At 36.3% G+C, this 14760-nt stretch overlaps 1 protein-coding gene across 1 annotated transcript in view; it reads right to left on the bottom strand.

Annotated features, from left to right (window-relative positions):
• LOC150109336 (high affinity cationic amino acid transporter 1-like) overlaps positions 1 to 14760 on the bottom strand; it is a 219679-nt gene that overhangs the window by 50405 nt on the left and 154514 nt on the right. The window contains exon 11 of the mRNA XM_090402146.1: positions 1916 to 2139. Within this exon, the coding sequence (XP_090258272.1) occupies positions 1916 to 2139 (224 nt within the window). The remainder of the gene's footprint in view (positions 1 to 1915; positions 2140 to 14760) is intronic.

Genomic DNA, 14760 nt, shown 5'->3' with positions numbered 1-14760 from the left:
CTTCACAGGACAAAGCAAAAAATTAAAAAGTTACAGAAGAAGCAGCAAAAGATTAGTAGGGCGAAGATGAGAAAGAAGCAGGTGGTCCAAAGTAAAAATCAAGATCATGTGAACAAATGAGGAAAAACAAGGTAAGGAGAAAATTATGTACAGAGACTTCATGATCAAAGGCATAATTAACAAAAGTGTAACAAAATCATGTTTCCCTACTGCAAAAATCAATGATGATAGTCATGCCATGGAATGCAAAAAGGTAACGCAAAAGAACTAATTCTCTTGGTCAGCACTGATGATCCGAGAAGCAAGAAGTATTCTATGAGGGAGAATATGAAGGAGTTGAGAGATGAAGTAAAAATAAGTGAGAAGGTGGAGATTGTAAGTCTCCTGCCAAGCTAAGATAGAGGGGAATCGAGGAGGTGGCACTGATAGCAAATAAATTGATACATAGGTTAAGCAGGGGAGACGGGTACTGTGGATGATAGCAGATGATTTAAAGCCAAAAATAATAGGAGATAGGCAGAGGGGGTGGTTGTTCAACATGGATGTTGAGAATTGAGTGAAGGAGAGAAGATAAACTTATAAGTTACTAAAGGGATTCTATAAGCTTGACACAAAAGAAATTTTTCATTACATGAGGAATATGGGGAAAAAAGGGGTAACAACTGGAAGTTGTCTGAGAGTGTGGTTAGTAAAGGTGTATGTGGATTAGGTTCTTTGCTTGGAGAGTGGTTGATGAGTGGAATGGATTGCCAGAGGTAGTTGTGAATGTCTAGACACTGAATGAATTTAAGGAGAGGTATGATAGGCACTGTGTAAATAATTCACTCCATGGAGATGCCCCACATAATAACAATAATAACATCTAGTGGTATACTGGACATGGTCCACTAAGATGCTCATCTTAATTTCTCAGGCTAGTTAATGTATCTTTATACTATAACAAAGAGCCAAGAGGCTATTTTTCCAGCGGCGTAAATTAAGTTAAGGAGATAATAAAGCCCTCATTATTTTAAAGCCAGATACAAAACTCAGAGATCAAAATCTAAGAGTTGCATGCCAAAGAACTATTGGCAAGTCCAAGCGTAAGTCAACACCTGGGTGGTACAGCACTAGGGCAACTCGTGTCAAAGGTGGAGCAAGCTTTGTCACTATCCTTAATATTTTCTCATAATGTAAAACGCAGCTCCTAGGAGATGTATTACTGTTTTACATTATGAGGAGAGGTCACTACCCAGACTGGTTTCGACCTTTATTGAGGTCTCATCAGTGAGTAGGTAGACCTGGAATACCAATGTTTAAGTGAACCGAACTTACATATACCCCTACTAACGAATTGCCAGACTGGTTCACTTAAACCTTGGTATTCCAGGTTTACCTACTCACTGATGAGACCTCAATAAAGCTCAAAACCGGTCTGGGTAGTGACCTCTCCTCATAATGTAAAACAGTAATACATCTCCTAGGAGTTGCATTTTACATTATGAGAAAATATTAAGGATAGTGACGGAGCTTGCTCCACCTTTGACACAAGTTGCCCTAGTGTTGTACCACCCAGGTGCTGACTTACGCTTGGACTCGCCGATAGTTCTTCAGCATGAAACTCTTAGATTTCGATCTCTGAGTTTCGTATCCAGCTTTAAAATAATGAGGATTTATTATCCCCTTAACTTAAAGTATGTTTATACTGTTAATACTATTAGATTTAAAATTCAATAATAGATTCTGATAGTGTTTTATTCTAATGTAATGGGAAATTGCTTTTTCCTTCCCTCCCCTGTTATTTTAAACCTCATTTTTACTTATCGAATGATAATGTACATTAAGGATTTATCTATATTTTTTTTTTTGTTTTTTCAACAGTAACCAAACAATTTGTTTTGAAATGTTTTAAGTATTTATGAAGCAATCAACTTACCTATAAGAATTACAATATATGAACTAATCCTTGAAGATAATTCAGTGGGCTGATCCAAATGATCAAGGTTAAATATCTGCCTTAAAATTTCATTGGAAGTATACTTCTGGGTAGAAAACATCATTGTGCTTGTACTAGCTGAATCACAGTATTTGATTCCATACACCTCTTGTATTACCTTGTTGCAGCTAATGTCTACAGATGATTCCGGTAAATTCTTTGATCTGGACAAAATAATCATATTTACTTCAGAATGGCAACTTTTATTATTTTTTTTTTTGGCAAGTAATTTATTATTTGTGAATTTTGTTTTTCAAATTTTTCATGTAAATGTAACATACCTTACTAATATCTGTAAGCTATCACAGAAATATGCAAGATAAAAAACTTAATCAAATGGATCTATTTCTGTAATTAGCTAGTCATATCATTGATATAGACATTCATTGCAAGGTAAAACATCAACACCTTATCTGTAGGCTAAACTGATTGATGCTATGATTGTTCCACAGAGTTAGTGTTCCACTGCATAGATGTCTTCTATTCCCCAATTTGTATGCCCACACACACAAGGCACTGATCTGTTATAGGTCCTGTGACCTTTCATGTGTGGGTCAGATATTAAAAAAAAAAAAAAAAAATCTAACATGCAGTGCAAAGCATGCCAAGCACTGTAGATGTCCAGAACCTCCCCAACTTTGAGGATACAGCAGTAAAGCAGAAAAATGGCGGCAATGCATTTAAGTGGCATTCTGATCAGCTGATGCATAATTTCACTGCCATTTATTTCCCAGACTATACCATGCCATGAAGTAGTGTGTGTGTGTGGGGGGGACTATCAAGGCATTTTCATGGCATGGAGATTGAATGTTCTCTGTATGGACAACTTAAGAGTATTTCTTCTTGCTGCATGCTCCCCTGCTCTTTCTCTTCACCTCTTAACCACCACTCTAAACTCAAAGTGTCACTGCAGTTATAAAGAAAGCAAATTTCCCTTAAAACTCTTATTAAAAATGGTACACCAGAGTGCCCATTCCTATGCCATCATCAACCCAAGAAGTCTTGGTCTAACAGGAGATCTTCTTTCCTCTAATTTTTTCTCAAATATTTCCATAAGTGTTTTCCCTGCTGATCCTCTCAATATGTGTCCTGGCATCTTGCCATTTCTCTTTATGAAGTCTTCCATGAGTGTTCTTTTGGTTCACATTAACTTCAATACCTCTTCATTAGTGTTTTTCTCCTTCCAAGAAATCTTCAGTGCTCTCCTATAGCACCACATCTCCAAGGCCAGCAATTTCCTGTTTATGGATTATGTATATGTCTCACATCCATAATTCAATGTAGACCATATAAAAATTTTTATTATTCTTATTTTAGTCTGTTTATTTATTTCAGAGGCCATTAGTAACAACATCACCTACAGTCTATCTCAACTGTACAAACTACATTTTGATTCCCTCCATCACAAAGGTGGTACTTGTGCTTCTGTGTGATCTGATATTCCTTTCTAGGAGATGCCTAATCTTGAATTTCTTCTTTTGTTTGATTTCTTTTCTTCATTATGTATCTTGCATCTGTTGTCTCTGCCACTCCCCAATTCTGAAAAATTATTCTAACCTCTTTGAATTTCTGCAATTCAACCTTCGGTGATTTGTCCACAATTCCATCTGACACTTTTACTTCACCAACATTTGTGGCATGACTACTAAAAACATCACCCACAGTCTATCTCAACTTTTTTCCATTTCCACTTACCAAGCTGGAAAAAATGCTGTGCTATTTGCTATAAGCAATGACTTAAAATAAGCTGTTCATCTATCAACCAGAATATCTGACAATACCCTAAACCAACACTCTGAATATCTCTTAACCAGTTCTCCTTTCAGGTTACACTGTTGAGGTAAAACTACTTGGTAATTCAGATCATAACCTCACACAAGTTTCATCTCCAGTGAAAGTCCTCCCCCTCAGTCATTCAGAACATCCTATCCTTTGCTACAACAATGCAACTGAATAGGTCTCTGATACCTTTACTCCTCTTTTCCATGGTCAGACTGCTGTTTTCAATTTCCAGATCTTGTTGTGACTGTGAAAGAAATTACCCATGTTGGAATGAGAGTCTTCATTCCCCATTCTGTTCAAAATTCCACCTGTTGGATTCTGAATATTTAGAGATTTGAGTAATTAATATTTACTTCAGAATCCAACATGATCTTCCATCACATAAGCTAGACTTGTAATTATTATTTAATGTAAATCACTTGTTTATAAATTAAAATTCATATAACTACCTTTTAAGTTCCATTAATAATTAAATAATTAATCAAGGATATATAATAATAGTGAAAAGACTGTATTAAAATATTATTAAGTTTATTTTATTTATTGCTATGTTAATATTATAAGAATTTGTATTCAACATTTTAACTGTATATTAATTGAAATGTAAATATTCCTTATTTGTTCCTGTATGTAGTATAACGTTGTGCAATGCCTCAGTTTTATTATATTTTGTTTTAGTTGTCATGGCAAATCGGTATTGAAGGGCTGGAAAAGGATTTTAATAGAAGTAGAGCATGAGAATAATTTCGGCAGGAAGAAGGGATATATAAGCAAAGAACAAACAAAACGATTCATTCAGGGAATCAGAGTGAGATAATAGCGAGTGGAGAGATAACAGCGAGTCGGCGAGTCAGTCAAGTAGCTCGCTAAGGTCTACTAGTCGAGGAGCGAGTTAGCTAGTAAGTTGCAGAACGACAAATAAAGCAATGGAAGATAGCAAAGTAGCAACTCGATGACTAGCGATAATTTAGTTGGGATTTTGACTCAAGACCAACCTTTCAGGGAAACACAGAAACTTGAAGAATAGCACGGAGCAACTAAGAGAATAAGTAGAGGCAGCAAAGTAAAATTTAAACGATAGCTGTGCTAAGAGATATAGTGCCTGAAAGATTAATTAAATGCTGGAAGAATAGGCAACTGTGCATAAAAACTTCAAGTTAAAGAATTACTGCATGTTACCTTAGTTCATGAGTTATTGGTAGAATACTGAATTGGTCAAGTAATGTCAAAGATAGTACAAGCATTTTGCTCCAAGCAAGAACCTTTTAACTAAGTGAATTACGACCATTAATTTATTCAGTTATTACTAAGAGGATTTGTTTTGTTTTTAATGAGTTCTGTTAATTGTTTTAAGTGAATATAGTTATAAAAGGTACAAAGTAGATGAACAAGGAAATTTACCGGTAAGAATTAACCAACTTTGTTACTCCTATGCGGAGATATGTGTGTGTTTCTTCCTAAAATATCCCTACATTAACAGTAACTTTTGCAGAGAATAGCTGGAGTGTGGATTTAAGAGTGTATACTTGTGAAGAAGCATTGCCGCCCTTATATTGTAATTGAAACTTAACTATAACATATTAATGTAGTTGGTTACAGGAACTTATGACACTGAACTTTTTTTCAAATGGTTAATGAATTTTGTGAAAGCTGTATTTCAGACAACAGATTAACCATCGCCTGAAATTATATGACTATATTACCAGATGAGCTGAAATGTTTGTAATACTTTATTGATTGATTTAAACTAAAGTGTATGATTTATAAGCCTATATTAAATGTTTGTTTGTTTTGTTGATCTAAAGTTGTACTTTGCCTGAATCTCTTTTACTGCACTGTTCATAAAATAATCAAACCAAACCGGGTGAATTAAATAAGTAAACTCGGCCTGTATACATAATAACAACACATAAAAGGGAAATAGTTGAGAGTTGGTTTTACTTTAATTCTTAGACAAATTTAGATATAGGGTGGCGCAGTCAATAAATACAAATTTTCTCTATATTTGGATTAGAAATCAACTAGCAACTTAAATTTTTGTTTAAGAACATCGTAGTGATAAATTGACGGATCCGAAGTATAGGTTAAGATGAGATAGGATCCAACACACCCAGATGAAAAAACTTAACACACCTGTTGGAAAACCATTCAAGCCATGGTTTTCCAACAGGTGTGTCAAGGTGGTAAAAAAGCATATTGTCAGTGGCTTGATTGCAAAAAAAAAAAGCTCCTGCTTCATATATAACTACAGCAGAGCCCACAACACATAAAACAATCATTAACATGCTAAATTTAACTTTGAAGAACTAAATGTAGAAATTCGCAACCTGTGTCAAAGGCAGTCCTGTCTTCCGGTCTCTTGCAAAAATTGTTGGGTGTATTTTAAACTCACCTATGTTCTCATCTAAGGTAAATCACATTGCATCAGATATGCTTCCGAAACCATTCACTAGAATGTCATCAGAAGAATTTTGAACCTGAATTATAAACAGTTTCTGACAATGATGGTACCCCACCAGATGTGCTCAAGATATGTGGTCCTGAACTGGGGATGATCACTGGTTGTTGTCTTGAACACTTAAAAACTGTCAACTAATCAGTGACTAATAATATGAATTCTGACAATAAAGATCCACAGCAGATCTCCTTGCTTACACTGCCCATCCCTTGACATACCATGGAAAAATTTGGAGAAACTTGTGCTGTTGCACTTCCCATTTTCAAGGCATTTGACAGAATTTGGCATCAAGAGCTTCTCATCAATTACCATCTTTTGGTATGCCATCTGCCTTTCGTAACTGGATTGCCAGTCTTCTTTCTGACAGAGAGAGTATTTTCTCTTCATATTTTACTATTAATACAGGTGTTCCTCAAGGCTCTGTTTTTTCACCTTCCCTCTTCCTCATATATATAAATAACCTTCTCTTTTTAACCTCAAATCCTAGTCACAGTTTTGCTGATGATAGCACTGTCTATTCCTCTTACTCATATGACAAACACTGCAGTTTTTCAATTTCAATTCTACCATTTAATAATATGTTTGGTAGTCTTTCTGGGTTCATTCTTGAAACATGTCCAAACCAGCTTAGTTGGCTCTTTTTTTAGTGATGTAATTATTGTTTCTTTAAAGTTAAGTTCTTCTCTGACCTTTTCATTTGTTTTTCTTTCTGTCCAGTTTGTTCTATTGATTTTTCTTAGATATTTCATTTCAAATGCATTGTTTATTATTATTTTTTCTTAAGATTCAGCATTCTGAGCCACAGAGTACTGTGGGAATTATCATTGTTTTATATATCTCTGAGTTCTTTGCTAAATATTTTAGCAAAGAATTCAGAGATATTGTTGTTCCATATTTTTTGTAGTCTGCCCATTGTTATCCATTATTGATTCTGTTTGATGATTTTGAAATAGTCTAGATCTTTAGTGATCATTGATCATAGGTAATTGAAGTGCTTCACTTGTTCTATATTATTCTTTTCTATTTTCATTTGGATTGCTTCCCTTTTTCTTCCTATTACCATTAGTTTTTGTTTTTACTAAAATTGATTTTCATATCATATTTGTTACTTGTTTGATGCAGCTTGGTCAGGATATTTTCTAATTTTTCTTGGTTGTCTGTAGTGATAACTATGGCATCAGCATACTTTAAATGTGTTATATTTCTTCCATTTACAGTTATGCCTTCACACATCTGTAGTCCATCTACTACTTCTTTTAGGTACAGGTTGAATAAATATAGTGACAATGGACAGCCCTGCATAACTCCTTTTTTTAATTGCTATTTGATCTGTTTCTATGTGTTTTTGTAATTCATTATTGCTTGTGTTTCTGAATAGTAATTCTTGACACAATTTAATAGGTATTTGTTGAACCCTCTGTTTTCTAGAATTTTAATGAGTTTGTTTCTTTTTATTGAGTCAAATGCTTGTTTGAAGTCAATAAAACAGCAGTAGAGGTCTTTGTTTTTGTTTCTCATAAGATCTGCTAATCTATTTAATGTGAAAATTGCATCTATTGTGCTTCTGCTATTTCTAAATCCTATTTGCTCTTCTTCCATCTGTTCTTCATAGGAATGTTTAACTCTGTTTTGAAGAATCCTGATGAATATTTTATAGCAGTGGTTTAGAAGGGTGATGTCTATAGTTAGTGCAGGATCTGAAATCTCCTTTTTTTTTTTTTTTTTTTTGTTCAAAATTATCTACTATCAGTGTCCTAAATGCTTATCTGCATAACATTCTTTGATTAGGTGATATCTGATATGCTTCCAGCACAAGGTGATCAGATATCACCTAATTCCCCCCCTCCACCTCTTATCTTTGATAATTCTCAACTTAATAGTCAAGATCCGATCTCACTTCTCAGACTGACACTTACCCTTAGCCCCTCCTGAAACAATCACATCATATCTGTAGCATCTTTGACTTATTAAAAAACTTGCATTTCTTCTTATTCAATATTTTACTTTTTCATTTGTCCAGCAACTAACTCTTGCAAATTATAAATCTTAATAGAAAATATTTTAAACTGATGATTGTTTTATGAAGAAAAAAAAGTGGTGAATATTATTATAAAGTTTTGTGAATTATAAACTGAAAAAAAAAAGAAACTGGTAGACTTTAAATATGCAAGTCTTCCAAAGGATGTGTAATTTAATATGTTCTGTTCTAAAAACTGTCCAAGATATATAAAAAATTGCATTTCACACCTAAGTCTAAATTACCACAAAATTAAAATCTGTTGATTTTCATCTACAATATGTCCATATTGCAATTTTACAACTATGGACTTTAAACGACTTTATTAGAACCAAAATGGAAATAATTCAATAAATTAGAAAAATATGAAATATAAAATTTCTATCAGCATCCCATCTGGCCATATTGCTATGTGTATAGAGAAAAATGAGCAGAAAAACTAGTCCCAGTTGCCGCTATGTATTTTGCAAAACACACAGTGAATTAAACCTAATTTCCTAGCTTTCTCTGTTTCCTTTCAAGAGACAAAGAAAGATTTATACAAATCTGAAAAAAACGTTTTTCACACATATAATTACATCAATTCCAGAAATTGCTCTTTTACTAAACAAAGATTAAAATTCTCTTTCCGGAGCAATGTAGTATGTATTAAAATATAATACCAAGTTAGACTTTAAATCTTCTAATTCCCTTTATTTACAAAGGGAATTACATGTGGAGCTTTTGAGGGCTAGTTAGGTACTAACTAACCCTCAAAATGCCAGTGGTAGCCAGTCTTCACCTGCAGCCATCACTGATAATTGAGCCCCAAACTATTGATTTCATGGTCATTAGGGAAGAGAGCATAACAGACAACTATGGAGATTCTTATTCCATGTATAAGGGTTTGATTAGACATATGGACTTCTGTGCACAGATTTGGTCATCTGGTTTTCAAAAGGATGAAGAGATGTTGGAAAGAGTCCAGAAATGACTTACTAAAGTAGTTTCTGATCTCTGTAATGTGGAATATGAGGAAAAAGATTGAGAAGATGCAATTTACAGAATCAGAGACCTACAAGTTATATAGGAGGTTTTACAGCAAACAGTGGGAGATCAGGAGGAGAACCAGAGGAAATCCCTGGAAGCTGTATAAGGAAGGTGTGAGCAGGGGAGTGAGAAGCAGGTTTTTTGCATGCAGGGTTGTGAATGATTGGAATACCCTGCCTGAGAGTGAGGTGTCTGCAGAGAATTTGGGCATATTAAAGGCATGGTATGAGGAGCTGAGTGTTTGTATATGACAAAAGGACCTCCTAGATGAGTCCTTGACTCCATGTGGTCTTGGTGTAACAATAATAATAATCTTATGACCCCAAATAGGTATATACTGTTGTTTTGAAATAGTGTAAATTTTATAATTAATTTTTTGAGTTGCAAGTTTATCCAAGTTTCCAACAGAAGAAATTACTACTTGCTTGCAGTAAAGATTGACTAACTTAGTAACTAGCTTAAAAAAAAAAAAAAAGAAGTCTATAAAAAGCAGATACCAATTATAGGATTATATAGGCACCTCAGACTAGAACTAAATTCTGAACAAATTCATTCATACTGGATGTAGGATGACCCCATTCCCTCCCTGAAGATTCTTAATAATCTCACTTTGTGTTTACTTATTCTTTGTCTGCTTTAGAGATGATTCTAGAATTTTTTGCTTTAGTGGATTTTTTCATTTTATGAAAAATTCATCAGATAAATGAAAAATGAAAAGTTAGTCCTTGTTGGGGATCTAAATAGCAGAGTAGGAAATGATTGTCAGACATACAAAAATGTTTTGGGGAAAATCTGGAGAAAAGAGCAAAGCTAATAATAATGGCAAATACTTGTGGGATTTCTGCTCAGGACATGGAATGGTTATTACTAACACCATGTTCCAACATAAAAATGTGCACAAATTCACATAGAGAAGAGGCAAGGAATAAGAAAAGTCTCACTGACTATATTATTGTTGACAGTGATGTTTTCTCTCTGCTGCAGGACACTAGAGTGTACAGAGGATTGAAATTGGAAGTGATCACCATTTAGTCTTAAGCAGGATAAAATTGAATTTCATATCGAAAAGAACATGTAAGAAATTTTTAAAACGAATAAAATTTGAGCAGCTCTCAGACATGAACTGTAGACTAAAATATACAAACATTATTCAAGAAAAAATGAAAGAGTTTGAGAACAGGAATCAAACCTTGGAGATACAGTGGCAAGCTCTGAAGAAAACATTGATTGATTCTGCCAGAGGCATGTGATGAGGTTGTCTGCAAGGATAGAAAAATCAGAACTTTCTGGTGGTAAAGAGGCAGTGAAGGAAAAGAAGAAAGCATATCAAAAGTTCCAGGCAAATAAGTCAGCCTGTGCTCTTAGAAAATACAGAGACAAATGTAAGAAAGCTAAACAAAACTAGCTAAACAAAAGTCATAGGAAGACTTTGGTAAGAACATAGAAAATAAATATCAAGAAGGTGGCAAGATATTCTGGAGGTTGTTGAAGAAGCTCAGAAATGGAGGAAAGAGTGCTGTAAAGAGATGATAAAATTGATATGAAATGGAGGAAAGAGTGCTTTAGAGATGATAAAGGTGATAATATGAAAACTGGAGAAAAAGATATCCTTTTGTATGGAATAATTACTTTGAAAAATTGCTAAATGGAACAAGCAGTGATGACAGCACAGTGGTAAAAAATAATGACAAGGATGCAATCAGGAATACATATCCATGCTTGAAGTCAATTTACTTGAGTTTACGGGATGACAAACCCACTTGCCCGCGCCACAGATCAACTAACACGGGAACCAGTCAAAAAATGGTTTAGTAAAAGCTCCTCTAGTCAGTGACTAGAATTCAACTTATGGTCTTTCTTTGGGGGTCTAGCACCACTTCTACTGAATTATACAGGTGTTTATCTGGCTTATCAAAAAATTATATTTTTAATTCACAAACAAAAGTCTGTAATTAAAGTATCATGGTAATTAACTTATATTCTGAAACAACAATATTTTTTCACTGTACTCTGGATCTGACTGTAAAGCGTTTCACTGGATGGAGTATTATATGAACAAATTACTTCTATATTTTTATCCTTATCTCATCCAGGTGTAAATAAGCAATAAAACTTCACAAGTGAAGTGCTTAAGGGTCAAAGCTGTATAAATGAAAGGAGACCTCCACCATTCAATTCTCTGCATGCGTTTAAAGGAATGCAGAGAATTGAACAGGGCTTCTTACCTAATGTTTAATCCTCACCTTCTCGTGATGCATCCTATTAGATATCTACCTGGATACTAAACGAACGAGGATGGACTGGCAATTTAGGATTTAGCTGACCCAATTGCATTCTTATTGGCTTAAACCATATATAAAATGATGGCAAAACATGCCAGAATTTCATGTCGGCTGGAGTATCACCCAATTAAACAGAGTCCTCATTGTTTTCACCAGGAAACCAGGGCGAACAGTGAAAAGTCAGCTACTGGAAGAAATCCTAAAACACACCCCAACTCAACATCACTAGAATTCAAGATCGGTACTATCAACTTAAGAAGCCTGAATGGCAAAGAAATCAAGCAAAAGAATTGGATAACCAGATTGACACAATAGGGGTGACTGAAACAAAAAAGACAAAAACTGGTGAGATCTTTCTGAAAAATAAATACAAAATGTTATATTCAGGCTATGACAATCAAAGAAAAGAAGGAGTAACCACAGTATTAAACACTAATTATGAGACTAATCTTCTTGATTGGCAAGGCAATATCAAGTAGACTGATGTGGGCAAATATTAGAATGGGGAACTGGACAATGAGACTTATTTGAGCCTATGGTCCCACAGAAGGTTCTACTAAGGTAGAAGAGGAGTAATCTTATGAGGCGTTAGAGAAAGCAAGTGACACAATGAAAAATTAGTCCTTGTTGGGGATCTAAATAGTAGATTACGAAATGATTATCAGAAGGAGAAAAGAGCAAAGCTAATAATAATGGCAAATACACCTGTTGGATTTCTGTTCAGGAGATGGCTTGGTTACTACTAACACAACGTTCCAACATAAAAATGTGCACAAATTCACATGGAGAGAAGAGGCAAGGAATAAGAAAAGTCTCACTGACTATGTTATTGTTGATAGTGATGTTTTCTCACTGGTGCAGGACACTAGAGTGTACAGAGGATTTGAAATTGGAAGTGTTCACCATTTAGTTCTGAGCAGGATAAAATTGAATTTAATATTGAAAAGAAGAACATGCATGAGTTTTCAAGCAAATAAAAGTTGAGCAGCTCTCAGATGCAAACTGTAGACTAAAATACACAAACATTATTCAAGAAAAAATTAACATTTGAGAACAGAAACCAAACCTTGGAGATTCAGTGGCAAGCCCCGAAGAAAACACTGATTGATTCAGCCAGAGAGGCATGTGATGAGATTGTTTGCAAGGATAGAAAAATCAGAACTCCATGGTGGAGTTCTGATTTTTCTATCTATAAGTTAAAGAGGTAGTGAAGGAAAAGAAGAAAGCATATCAAAAGTTCCTGACAAATAAGTGCTCTTAAACAGTGTGTAAAACTAGCTAAACAAAAGTCATGGGAGGACTTTGGCAAGAACGTAGAAAATAAATATCAAGAAGGTGGCAAAATATTCTGGAGGTTGTTGAAAAAGCTTAGAAATGGAGGGGAGAGAGAGAGTGCTGTAAAAGGAATTAGAGATGATAACAGTGACATGAAAACTAGAGAAAAAGATATCCTTAAAGTATGGAGTAATTAGTTCGAAAAATTGCTAAATTAAACATTTAGTGACAGCAAAGTGGTAAAAAACACTGACCAGGCATGCAATCAGGAATACATATCCAACTTGAAGTAGAAAAAGCCATCAAAGCCTGAAATATGAAAAGGTACCTGGAGTAGATGATATTCAACCAGAAATGATCATGTATGGAAATATAAAAGTCTTACAGTGGCTGCACTGCATAGTTCAGAAGGCCTGGACAGAGGGACGAATTCTAGATGATTCGAGTAGAGCTCACATAGTGCCCATATATATAAAAAGGGAAATAAAACTAAGTGTTCCTGATAAGATTTATGCAAGCATACTTGAGAAACGGTTCAAAAGGATTGTGGAAGGGAATGTTGTTTATTATTTTAACGGTATAATAGAACACAGAAACTAAGTAAATAATTAATTTATTGACTTGATGCTGATATTTCGCTGGTATTATAACCAGCATCTTCAGAGCACAAAAACACTGTTTGTCACAATACGCGAGACTAAAACAACATGGTGTACTTAACCAAAATTGTAGCAGCAACACAAAGACTAGAGTCCTGATTTTGGCGCCCTCTATCTGAAAAAAAATGGGGGGGGGGGTGGGGGGGGGGGGGGGTGGGGGGGGGGGGGGGTGGGGGGGGGGGGGGGTGGGGGGGGGGGGGGGTGGGGGGGGGGGGGGGTGGGGGGGGGGGGGGGTGGGGGGGGGGGGGGGTGGGGGGGGGGGGGGGTGGGGGGGGGGGGGGGTGGGGGGGGGGGGGGGTGGGGGGGGGGGGGGGTGGGGGGGGGGGGGGGTGGGGGGGGGGGGGGGTGGGGGGGGGGGGGGGTGGGGGGGGGGGGGGGTGGGGGGGGGGGGGGGTGGGGGGGGGGGGGGGTGGGGGGGGGGGGGGGTGGGGGGGGGGGGGGGTGGGGGGGGGGGGGGGTGGGGGGGGGGGGGGGTGGGGGGGGGGGGGGGTGGGGGGGGGGGGGGGTGGGGGGGGGGGGGGGTGGGGGGGGGGGGGGGTGGGGGGGGGGGGGGGTGGGGGGGGGGGGGGGTGGGGGGGGGGGGGGGTGGGGGGGGGGGGGGGTGGGGGGGGGGGGGGGTGGGGGGTATATATCTCTGAGTTCTTTGCTAAATATTTTAGCAAAGAATTCAGAGATATTGTTGTTCCATATTTTTTGTAGTCTGCCCATTGTTATCCATTATTGATTCTGTTTGATGATTTTGAAATAGTCTAGATCTTTAGTGATCATTGATCATAGGTAATTGAAGTGCTTCACTTGTTCTATATTATTCTTTTCTATTTTCATTTGGATTGCTTCCCTTTTTCTTCCTATTACCATTAGTTTTTGTTTTTACTAAAATTGATTTTCATATCATATTTGTTACTTGTTTGATGCAGCTTGGTCAGGATATTTTCTAATTTTTCTTGGTTGTCTGTAGTGATAACTATGGCATCAGCATACTTTAAATGTGTTATATTTCTTCCATTTACAGTTATGCCTTCACACATCTGTAGTCCATCTACTACTTCTTTTAGGTACAGGTTGAATAAATATAGTGACAATGGACAGCCCTGCATAACTCCTTTTTTTAATTGCTATTTGATCTGTTTCTATGTGTTTTTGTAATTCATTATTGCTTGTGTTTCTGAATAGTAATTCTTGACACAATTTAATAGGTATTTGTTGAACCCTCTGTTTTCTAGAATTTTAATGAGTTTGTTTCTTTTTATTGAGTCAAATGCTTGTTTGAAGTCAATAAAACA

This window comes from Typopeltis vanoorti, chromosome 2, assembly GCF_054136105.1.
Source record: "Typopeltis vanoorti isolate ZY-2024b chromosome 2, IOZ_Tvanoo_1.0, whole genome shotgun sequence".
Taxonomy (NCBI): domain Eukaryota; kingdom Metazoa; phylum Arthropoda; class Arachnida; order Uropygi; family Thelyphonidae; genus Typopeltis; species Typopeltis vanoorti.
This window is presented reverse-complemented; position numbering and strand designations above follow the sequence as displayed.